The following is a 12246-nucleotide window of genomic DNA, read 5'->3' on the forward strand; positions in this document are numbered from 1 at the left end:
CTACTCTCACCACCTCCACTCCCACCCACGGTCATCTCTGTCTCCTTGCTTCCATCCACGCCTCCCCTCTGCCTCCTCACTTCTCCTTACTGGAGAAGCTAGGAGAGCTGACTCTTGCCTTCCCCAGCCGTCCTTGCAGCTAGCAATGGTTAGGTGACACGGTTCTGGACAATGAAGCATAACAGAAATGGGTCAGGTGGCTTCTGGGAAGACTTTTTGCCGTCTCGAGAAAAGAGATGGTGTCACCATTTTCCCCTTGGAAATTTTGAGTCACTTAAACCTGCACCTGTATCTGTTCACCTCTAGGCTGCTTCGTATGAGAAAAATAATCCCTATTTGAGCCGTTCTAATTTGGGCTTTCTATTACTTAAGTCATTTATAACTAATACATTCATCTGTTGTTTGATAAGGCGTAGAGAGACCCACGTTTGGGGCACCTGGGTGGTTCGGTCGGTTAAGCGTCCAATTTCGGCTCAGGTCGAGATCTTACGGCTCGTGAGTTCGAGCCCCATGTCGGGCTCTGTGCCGACAACTCGGAGCTTGGAGCCTGCTTTGGATTCTGTGTCTCCCTCTCTCTCTGCCCCTCCCTCGTCTGTGCTCTGTCGCTCTATGTCTCTCAAAAAATAAATAAACATTAAAAAGAAGAGAGAGAGAGAGACCCACGTCAGGTGGGAAGACGCTTGCCTGAAAATTGACTTAGTGCCAAGAAGTCAGTAAATTAGGTTCAGTGTTCAGAGTGCGGAAGAAGCTGGTCAGAGTTTTCTCCTAAGGTCTCTCTCTGAAGTTCCGAATGGAATTCTACTATCCTTTATGATATCATCTGTGCATTGGACCCTCCCCTAGTCTCTCTCTATTTGACAGCTAAACATAGAGGCGTCTTTTTCTATGTACAAACATCTGTGTTGATACTAACACCCATCCTTACATAGCTGTTTCCTTTTAGTCTTGAAGAATTCTAAGATATTTTGCCTGCCACATGGTATCTACTATACCTTACAATAGTATGTATATATATACATACTATATATATATATATATATATATATATAAATATACAAGAGACCTTAATAAATGATAAAAGATGGTTTAACATGATGATTGCCTATTCATTTGGATGCACTGAAGGGAAAGCCCTACACAAAAATAAACAATTTCTGGATAGATCAAGGACTAAACAAAAGTAAAACCATATTCATATTAGAATAAAATATGGGTGGGTGTTTGTATAATCTTGGTGTGGAAAAAAACTACTCTAAGCATGTCATAAAACCCAAAGCCATGGGGCGCCTGGGTGGCTCAGTCGGTTGAGTATCTGACTCTTTTTTTTTAGTGTTTATTTTTGAGAGAGAGGGAGAGCCAGAGTGTGAGTGGGGGAGGGGAAGAGAGAGAGGGAGACACAGAATCCGAAGCAGGCTCCAGGCTCTGAGCTGTTGGCAGAGTCCCACACGGAGCTCGAACTCACAAACCACGCGCTCATGACCTGAGCCGAAGCCGGATGCTTAACCGACTGAGCCATCCAGGTGCCCCAAGTATCCAACTCTTGATTTCAGCTCAGGTGGTGATCCCATGGTCATAGGATCGAGCCCTATGTCAGGCTCCATGCCGAGTGTGGAGCCTGCTTAAGATTCACTCTCTCTCAGGCTGCCTGGTGGCTCAGTCGGTTGCGTGTTTGATCTCATGTTTTATGGATTTGAGCCCTGCAATGGGCACCGAGAGCAGAGCCTGCTTGTGATTCTGTCTCTCTCCCCCTCACTCTCTGCCCCTCCCCTACTTGTGTGCATGCTCTCTCTCAAAATAAATAAATAAGTTGAAAAAAAATGTCTCTCTCCCCCTCTGCCCCTCCCCCTGCTCGCATGTGCTCTCTCTCTCTCTCTCAAATAAAAAAACAAAACCAAAAAAACCACCACCCCAAACTAGAATTGGAAATACTGATGATAAATTTATTGCATAAAAGTGTAAAGCTTTCATTGAGCAAAATATTAAAAAGAAAGGTAAATGATTAATGACAAATTAGGTAATACATTTCATAAAATATATGGTAGATAATAGGTTAAGATCCTTAATATACAAAGAACTCTTACAAGTTAATTTTTTTGAGAGAGAGAGGCAGAGTACAAGCGGGGGGAGGGACAGAGAGAGAGGGAGACAAAGAATCGGAAGCAGGCTCCAGGCTGTGAGCTGTCAGCACAGAGCCCGATGTGGGACTTTAAGTCACAAACCGCGAGATCATGACCTGAGCCGAAGTCAGACGCTCAACTGACTGAGCCACCCAGGCGCCCCTCTTACAAGTTAATTTTTAAGAAAAGATGCTCACCTCCATAGATGAACCAGCATAAATGAGGTACTAGTCAGAGTTTTACCAGAAAAGCAATGGATAGATTGTGGTATATACTGTATAACAGGATAGGATACAGCAATTAAAACAAGAGACTGGGAAATATACACAATAAGGGTGGTTTTTCCAGTTTGGATAGTGCTCCCCTATCTCTTGGTTCACAAGGCAATTCTATCTACTCCTGGGTCATTACCCAAGAGAATTATCGTAGGGTATCTCCATGCTCAACCTGGGTAATGACAGATTGCTTTCCAGAAAAAGTATATCACAAAGAGCATAAGAGAGTTCCACCTGCTACACATCCATTTGTCAATTGTACAAATATTTTCTCCCACTCTGTAAATGAACAGAAGATCTGAATCTAAGTGTATTCAAATTTATCAAACTTTTCTTTCCTGGTCAGTGGCTTTGGGGTGCTGTTCCAGAAACATGACCCTGCTAGAAATTTTGTTTGCTGTTCACAGAGCTTTAGTTAATCTGAAACTGATTTTTTTGAGTATAGTGTGAGGAAGGGGTCAAATTTCATTTTTCAAAAAAAAAAAAATAGCTTTCACTTGTTTTTAAGTTTATTTTTTATTTATTTATTTTTAGTAATCGCCATACCCAACGTGGGGCTTGAACTCATGACCTTGAGATCGAGAGTCACATGCTCTCCTGACTGAGCCAGCCAGAGACCCCAAATTTCAGTTTTTCATATAGATTTCTGACTGACCCAGTACCACTGCTCTGCTGAGCTATTTTGTCGTAAGTCAATGCCCATCTATAATGTGTCTCTACTTCGGGATTCTAATATGTTCCACCACTCTATTGATCTGTCCTTGGGCTGACATCAAATTGTCTTAATTACTGTGGCGTTAAGATAATTGTCGTTGTGGCGCCTGGCTTGCTCACTGGCTGGAGCATGCAATTCTTTATTTAAAAAAAATTTTTTTTTAACATTTATTTATTTTTGACAGAGAGAGAGAGAGACAGAGCATGAGCGGGAGAGGGGCAGAGAGAGAGGGAGACACAGAATCCGAAGCGGGCTCCAGGCTCCCAGCTGTCAGCACAGAGCCCGACGCGGAGCTCGAACTCACAGACTGAGATCATGACCTGAGCCGAAGTCGGACACTCAACCGACTGAGCCACCCAGGCGCCCCTGAATTTAAAAATCTTAAAAAACAAAATAAATGTTGCTATTTGGTACCACGAATATTTTGGCCACTCTTGGACTTTTATATTTCCACATGCTTGATTCCACAATGAGAAAATGTTGGAATTTAGATTGAGATTGTGTTGAATCTATAGATGCCTCTGTGAAGAATTGACGTCTTTATAACACTGACTCTTCTAATCCCAGTTACTTAGGTCTTTTAAGATGTCTCTTAATAAAATTTTTTAATAGTCCCAGTCTTCGTTCACACTCTGGATGGAAATCACACCCACAAGTTTCTAGGAGTGCTATGTCAATCATCAGCCTTTGATTAGACAGTCACGGAAGAAGGTTAGAAATAGTTCAAGTCAGTTTATAAACAATAAAGTTAAGTCTAAATCTGTATCTTGTCATCATAAAGCTGGTTTTCTATATAGCCTGTTTACTAAACGTTTCTCTAACGTTAAAAGATGGACTTGTTAGGGGCGCCTGGGTGGCTTAGTCAGTTAAGCGTCCGACTTCAGGTCACGATCTTGCGGTCCCTGAGTTTGAGCCCCACGTCAGGCTCTGGGCTGATGGCTCAGAGCCTGGAGCTTGCTTCCGATTCTGTGTCTCCCTCTCTCTCTGCCCCTCCCCTGTTCATGCTGTGTCTCTCTCTGTCTCAAAAATAAATAAACGTTAAAAAAATTTTTTTTTTAAAAAAAGATGGACTTGTTTTTTACATTTTTTTAAAGTTTTTATTTTTTATTTATTTTTTTAAATTTTTTTTAATGTTTATTTACTTTTGAGACAGAGAGAGACAGAGCATGAACGGGGGAGGGTCAGAGAGAGAAGGAGACACAGAATCTGAAGCAGGCTCCAGGCTCTGAGCTGTCAGCACAGAGCCCGACACAGGGCTCGAACTCACGGAACATGAGATCATGACCTGAGCCGAAGTCGGATGCTTAACCGACTGAGCCACCCAGGCGCCCCTTTATTTTTTATTTTTGAGAGAGTGTGTGCATGTGCACACACACACACACACACACACACACACACGAGTAGGGGAGGGGCAGAGAGAGAGAGGGACAGAAGATCCGAAGCAGGCTCTGGGCTGAAAGCAGAGAGCCCGATGCAGGCCTCGAACTCACGAACAAACCTTGAGATCATGACCTGAGCGGAAGGCAGATGCTTAGCTGACTGAGCCACCCAAGCGCCCCAAAGATAGACTTGCTGTAATATGCATCTTGCAAAGATTGTCGACTTATAACCTTGAGATTATGTTTGACAAAATGTTTGTGACAGAAAGTTGTATTTGTTCACTTAAAGTTACAAGCTACATTTGTCCTAGGAGTGAATTGGTGTCCCGATATTCTGATAATTAACTTGCTATGATCTCTGTGATTTTTCAAATCACTCAAACAGCATTATCAAATAGTGTGGATTTTCTGGTGCTCCCGAGGGTGTCTGTTTTGCTGATCGACCTCATTGCCCCTACGATTTAACATCGGCCCCAGGCTATGGTTTGTTCTTTCTTTCTGCTTGGCACTAAGAGACTGATCTGAAGATTTGCATTTCTTTGATGATGATGTTGATGATGATTTCATCCCAAAGAAATTTGTTTGTATTGTTTTATTTGACCACATCCAATCTGATCTTTCCTTCAGGAACTTTCCATTTTTATTGTGGTAAGAACACTTAACCGTAGCTTACCCTGTTACATTGTTTTAATGTCTATTTATTTGGTTTTGAGAGAGAAAGATAGAGAGGGCTAGTAGCAGAGGGGCAGAGAGTGAGAGAATCCCAAGCAGGCTCTGCCCTGTCAGCACAGAGCCCAGCGTGGGGCTCGATCCCACAAACCGTGAGATCATGACCTGAGCTGAAATCGAGAGTCGGATGCTTAACTGACTGAGCCACCCAGGTGCCTCCCCCTGTTAAATTTTGAAGTGCACAGTCCAGTATTGCTACCCGTAGGCACGATATGGTCCAGGGGAGCTCTAGAACTTACTTGTCTTGTATGACTGAAACTCTATAGCCATTGAATAGCAACTCCCAGTTCTCTTTTGTCTCCATATAAAGTCTTCTGGATCAAGGCTCCATTTCTCATTTTTAAAATTTTAGTTTACCTCTCATAAACAATATCACTTTCTACTCTGAGTTCAACTTAATCTGGTTTTCTGACTCACTAATTAGGTTTTCTAAAGTGTCCTTCCTGTTCTTCGGTGCCTCCGTCTGTTTTTTAATATCTTGTTCACATTTTTATTTGCAGTGTAAGAACACAACTCTCAGAGGCGCTTGTTTGTATGTGTCACGGTTTTATTTAAGTGGTTATTGAGGAAACAGGAAGACCAGAGGGCTCCAGGAGCAGTTGAGGAACAGAGACGCATTCGGTCAATAGGAAAAGACTGTCAAAACAAGGTCATTAAGTTAGACATGAGAGTGGTTAACCTTTTACAGCAAATAAAGCCATATCACCTTTAGGGTTAACTTTTCTACCAGGCTATAAAGAAAAACAATTTATTGATTTCTGTAGATTGACCTCTAGCCCTACAGTCTTACAGAATTAGAACCACTCGTGCCTTCGGCTGTTGCAGTTTGTGATTATGCTGGGACAGCTATGCTACATTCCCCAAAAGGTCAGGTCGGGGCCAAGCAGGACTCTTAGACAATGCTCTAGCTTAGACAAAAAGCATCAGTTTTCTTGCTTTTTCTGAGATTGTAATACATTTTCTCTAATACTCCTGTTTTTAAATGCTCTGGATTGCAAACTTTGGAGGCTTCCTCCGACTGCTCTGTGGCTTATCCTCGCCTCTAGCGCCCTCTGCCGTGTGGGAAATGTTTGCGTGGTCGCAGGGAAGGGCGTAAGCAGGTGGAAGGAAGGCGTAGTAAGGAGCCCTTCATGGCCTTGTCTGTGAGGCACAGGCCAAGGTGGGGCTTCCTGTGGTGCGGTGGGGTGATCGAGCGTTTTGTCCCTGCTTTCCCCAGCTCGGTGTCATCCGGCTCCTTGAACTTTCAACTATGTAAGTGGGATTCTAGTTTTCCGTCATGGTATAGAATTTTCCGTTACATTTTTGTTGTATCTGCTATCCCAGATACAATATAACGTTGTATCTGCTATCCCAGATGGGCACGTATTTTCCTTGTTTCTTTGTGGGAATATTAAAATATGCCCTTTAGAAACCTGTTATGATTATTACGTTTCTTGGTCACCACAAATTTCAAGGGAACGTTGTCATTGTACTTCAAAGTTCCCGATACCTCTGTGATCCTAACGTATTATCTTTTTCTTGTTGTTGATTAGAATTAAGATCAAATAGCTTTATTTGTACATCCTTCTGAGATGAAATCGAACTCTTGAAAGCCATTCGCCCCTTTAAACTTCTGATCACATCTTTGGACGATCTTGTCAGAAAACCGCACGTATGCATTCATACATAATGTTGTCTATGATGTCATGGAATCTGGGGGTTCCTGAGTCCCACCTGTGAGTCCCAGTTTAAAAACACTAGTTTTCGAGGTAAGAGTGTGCCACTAGCAATGCCCCAAGATGACCAACTAGGAGAATTCCATCTATAAGTATATCAGACATTCATGTAGTAGTTCTTACATAATCTACATTTTGCGGGTTGTCAGAATGGCTTGCCTTTTGGCTTCAAGGCTGTGGTGACACGGATTTGCTCCATGCTTGACCAGGATCATAAACAAGTGAGATTTTATTTTAAATGTATGAAACCCAATCCAAAATGCTTACGTCATGACTATCTTCTGCAAACTTTAAACACACTGTTCTTTGACAAAGGAGGAAAAGGGGGTTTGTGAGAGATCTGACCTGGTGGGAGGAGAGCGCTTTCCAGATGAGTTTCCTCATTTCCTCCTGGCATCGGAAGGAAAAAGCAATCTGGGAGCAGTTGCAGCAAATGGAGAGTTAAATTGAATGCAATCCTCCCAGGAAATGCGGGATGCACGACAATTAATTTGGGAGGCTTCAGGGCGGTGTCCCCTAGGGCTGTATGGTTTAAACACATAGAAAAGTCTCGGCCCACAGGCAGGGCAGGGCAGGGCAGGGAATGACCCGGAGGCCAGGCTGGGAGGCAGAAGGCAATTTGGAGAGGGTGTGGGCCTGGAGGCAGGGCCTGGAGGTGTACCCTCAGTACACCTGCTGGGCCTCACAGCCCAGAACCTCTAGCCTCAGGGCGATCTGGTGTGCCCAGCTCTGGGGGTGAATTCTAAGGTAGCGAGTCAGTAGTGGGGGGTCTAGAGAGTTCACCACGGGTGTGAAGGAGTCTTGATTTCCCTGAAAAACCTGAAAGAAGAAAGATGGCATTTGTTAGTTGTCTGACGGGAAAAACACTACCTGCTAACCCCCCTTCTGCTTCTTCTCTTCTTCTCGCCTGCGCCATCGAGTCCACTGGCCTCCTACTGTGTCAGTCGGAATCCTTCCCTCATCCCCAGAGTGGCCCGCACCTCTGGCAATGCCCAGCACCACACGCACGCTCCATGCGGCTCTTTGTGCTCGATTGAGTAGCCCTTCTTCTGGCAGTCCCGGATTGAACCCCGGGAGGCGAATGGATGACTGCATCCCACGCATCTGGGCCTGGGAAAGTGGGTCGGACTTCTAGAATTAAGAGCACCTGGCATGCCTGCCGTGGAGGCCTTTGCTCCGGCTATGCCTTATATCTGGAATATTCTCACCCACTCGCCAAAACCTCGGTGAAATGGAACGTTCTGTCTGAGGTGACACACAGCGTCTGCGTGTTGAACCCCGTGGGGAAGGGAGTCAGGCTGCTGCCAGGTGAGGGCACAGGAAACGCCCGATACAGGTAGCCACTGCCGGAGCCCCGAGTCTCAGCTGGTTGACTTCGTCCAGAGCCCTCAGTGTCCCCGTGTGTCTGGCTACGGGCTTACCCACCGTTTTCCTCGGTTTTCACCACCAAACGCCAGCCAGCCCCACGAGAGTCAGAGACCCTGCTCACTCGTGTATCTTCCACACACAGGACATGTAGCATAACGTACACACACACACACACCACCACCACCACCACCACCACCACCACCACACACAATTTTCTGAACTACTTGAAAGGAAGTCGTAAACATCATGGCATTTTACTCCCAAATATTTCAGCATGTCAAACTTAAAACTAAGGTTGTTTACAACCACAGAATAATATCCTATCCACCGAATGTAATACTGATATAATATAGCCTAATATTTTAAAATGTCCAGTTATCATATGATATCCTTTATACAATTTTTCCAACCCAGAATCTAATAAAAATCACACTTTGCATTTATTTATTCTATCTCTTCAAATCTCCTTTAATCGAGAATAGACTCCTAGTCTCTGATCTTTTTTGTCCTTCATAACATCAACACTTAAAATTTTTTTTTAACGTTTATTTATTTTTGAGACAGAGAGAGACAGAGCATGAACGGGGGAGGGGCAGAGAGAGAGGGAGACACAGAATTGGAAGCAGGCTCCAGGCTCCGAGCCATCAGCCCAGAGCCCGATGCAGGGCTTGAACTCACAGACTGCGAGATCATGACCTGAGCTGAAGTCGGACGCTTAACCGACTGAGCCACCCAGGTGCCCCAACATCGACATTTTAAAAATAAGTTTATTTATTTATTTTTGAGACAGAGAGCAAGAGAGAGAGAGAGAGAGAGAGAGAGAGAGAGAGAATTCCAAGCAGGCTCCACACCTTTAATGCAGAGCCCAGTGAGGGGCTCGATCCCACAACTGTGAGATGGAGACCTGAGCCGAAATCAACAGTTGGATGCTTCATCAACTGAGCTACCCAAGTGTCCTGACACTGACATTTTGAAAAGCGTAAGACCATTGTATTGTGGATTGTTCCACATTCTAAATTATGTGACTGTTTTCTCATTATGACATGTTCGTTAAACACTTTTAGTGAGAAAACTGAGTGCATGATGTGTCCTTTCCACTACATCCATCAGGGACACATAATGCTAATTTGTCCCATAAATTGATGATGAAAAGTTTGATCACTTGGTCAAGGTGATGTCCACCAGATCTCTCTGTTACCAAGATGATCGTTTCCCTTTCCTAACAAACAATCTGTGGGATGATACTTTGAAACCATGTAGATACTCTATTTCCCATCAAGCTTTCAGCCAATGGTTTCAGCATTCATTAAAGTTCCTTATGAATATTAAATAGTATATCGTCGGGGCTCCTGGGTGGCTCAGTTGGTTAAGCGTCTGACTTCAGTTCAGGTCATGATCTCACGGTTCATGAGTTCAAGCCCCACATCGGGTTCTGTGCTGATGGCGCAGAGCCTGCTTGGGATTCTGTCTTTCCTTCTCTACCCCTCCCCACTTGTGTGCTCTTTCTCTCTCTCTCTCTCTCTCTCAAAATAAATAAACTTAAAAAAAAGAAGTGATTTTCTTTGTTTTCTACCACTGACCTTTTCTGGTTCTTGCACAGTCTCCCCTAGACTCTCCAGCGTGAGCCCTGATGCTAGCTCAACTATAGCTTTGCATGTTTACTGTCTACTTACTTGTGAATAGAAACAGAATTCTTTGTTTTCTAGCTACTCTGCAGGTGAGTTATGGGTGGTTTTATGCAGTTAAAAAAAAAATATATATATATATATTCAGATCATTGGTGAAGAGAGATTTAGTTCTTCCTTTCCAGTTTAGATGCCTTTTATTTCTTTTTGTTGCCTAATTCCTCTGGCTATACCTTCCAGTAAAACGTTGAATAGAAGTGGCAAAAGTGGTTGTCTTTGTTTGTTTTGTGAAAATTATAAAAGGAAGCCTCTTTTAGAATGGAGTCAGGGGCAAGGGCAGCAGGGGAGGCTCACAGCCTACCACGTGTCCTCAATTCCAGATCCGACAGGAAGACGGCGGGCCTCTCACGAGGATGCCGCTTTCTTTACTACTTTCTTACCAGAGCAAGAGGAAGGAAGGTCCACCCCTCTTGGGCCCCATCCCCACTGCAGCCCGGCCCCGAAGTCACAGCTCAGCCAATGAGAAACCACTGCACTTTCCACTTCCAGTTTATTCCAATGGACTGTTTGTTTCCGGCAGCCGCTCCCAGCTCCTCCCTTTCCTGCAGGACTCGGTGTGCTTTGCTTTTGTTCTGCAGAACAACAGCTTTCTGCTGTTCCCAAATAAAGCTGTTTTGCAGGTAAAATAACTGGCAGTTTTCCTTTTAAAGTTAACATTTTGCTATTTGTCCACTATATTTTCCCTTTCGTCCTGGGATCCTGATCATATGTATGTTAGGCTTTTGATGGGTACCCTCTGTCTCTTAATTTCCTTTCTGCATGCTTTGCCTTCTGTGCGCCATCCTGGGTAATTTCTTCAGCTGTATCTTTCAACTGAATAAAGTCTCTCTGGCTGTGTCTAATGTCCTACTAAGTCTTTCTTTGATTTTCAAACTTCGATAATTCTGTTTTTCATTTCTAAAAGTAGTGTTGTTTCCCCAGAACTGCCTAGTAATTTGGGGTAGTTTGTCATTTATTTTTAAAGTAGGCTCCACACCCAAGCAGGGCTTGAACTCATGACCCTGAGATCAAGACTCACATGCTCTATGGTCCAGCTCCCCTCTGCTCACGTGTTGTCAAGTTGGTTTGTTCTCTTGCATGTTTGCTAATGTTTATGATCTTATCACTGCGATTTGTGGGGATCTTGGGGACCTAAACTGGGAGTGCTGTCTTCTAGAGTGGGCTCGAGAAAGGTTCTCCCAGGTGTCAGGATGTGCCTGAATGCATTTGGTTCTCCTTGCATTATGTTCAAAGCTTAGTCTCCTAATAACACTCATATAAGCATTTTCCTGTAGGAAAGGTCCTCCATTGTATATTTTCTCGTATTTTACCTCTCTGTTCTGATTTAAGCTCATTATTGTCAAGTAAAAGCTCATGGGTTTTTTGTTTTGTTTTGTTTTGCTCCTGTTGGTGAGGAGGCTGGAGAGTCCCCTAACTTCTCTGAGTGTAACAATGTGGTACGAAGTATGGACTATACACGATACAGCCTTTTTATCGTGGCGATATGTACATAACACACCATTTACCATTTTGACCGTTTTTAAGTGTACAATTCAGCAGCGTTAGATGCATTCACAATATTGTCCAAGTAGCACCACCGCCCATATCCAGAATTCTTTATCTTGCAGAACTGAAACTCTGTACCCACTAACCAGTAATGTGCCATTCTCCTCTCTATGAACTTGCTATTCTAGGTACCTCATTATAATTGTTAATTTTATGTGCCAACTTGACTGGTTCATGAGGTGCCCAGATTGTTGGTCCAACACTATTCTGGGAGTGTCTGTGAGGATGTTTTGGGATGAGATTAACATTCAAATGATAGAATGGGTAAAGCAGATTGCCTTCCAATCAGTTACAAGCCTGAATAGAACAAAAAGGCTGACCTTCTTCAGAATAAGAGAGAATTCTTCCTGCCTGACTGCCTTTGAAGTGGGACATTCGCTTTTCCAGCTTGGGGCCTCAAACTGAAATATCAGTCCTTCCTAAGTCTTGAGCCTGTTGGCCTCCAGCCTGGGATTTACACCGTCAGCTCTCCTGGGTCCCCAGCTCACTGCTCACCCTGCAGATCTTCGGACTTGTCAGCCTTCACAACCGTAAGCCAATTCTTTACCATAATCTCCTTATACACACGCACATTCTACTGGCTCTGTTTCTCTGCAGAACCCTGACTGACTAATACACTCATATACATGGAATCATACATTTTCCTTCTGTCTAGTCTGTTTCATTTAACCTAATGCATTCAAGGTTCATCCATACGGTAGCAGCTATCAGAGATATA

General features: G+C 43.8%; 1 protein-coding gene across 1 annotated transcript in view; it reads right to left on the reverse strand.

Moving 5' to 3' along the window:
* Positions 1–5690: 5690 nt before the first annotated feature.
* F8 (coagulation factor VIII) overlaps positions 5691–12246 on the reverse strand; it is a 117538-nt gene continuing 110982 nt past the window's right edge. Inside the window, exon 26 of the mRNA XM_049644531.1 lies at positions 5691–7749. Coding sequence (XP_049500488.1) covers positions 7594–7749 — 156 coding nt within the window. The 3' untranslated portion in view covers positions 5691–7593. The remainder of the gene's footprint in view (positions 7750–12246) is intronic.

Source organism: Panthera uncia, chromosome X, assembly GCF_023721935.1.
Source record: "Panthera uncia isolate 11264 chromosome X, Puncia_PCG_1.0, whole genome shotgun sequence".
Taxonomy (NCBI): Eukaryota; Metazoa; Chordata; class Mammalia; order Carnivora; family Felidae; genus Panthera; species Panthera uncia.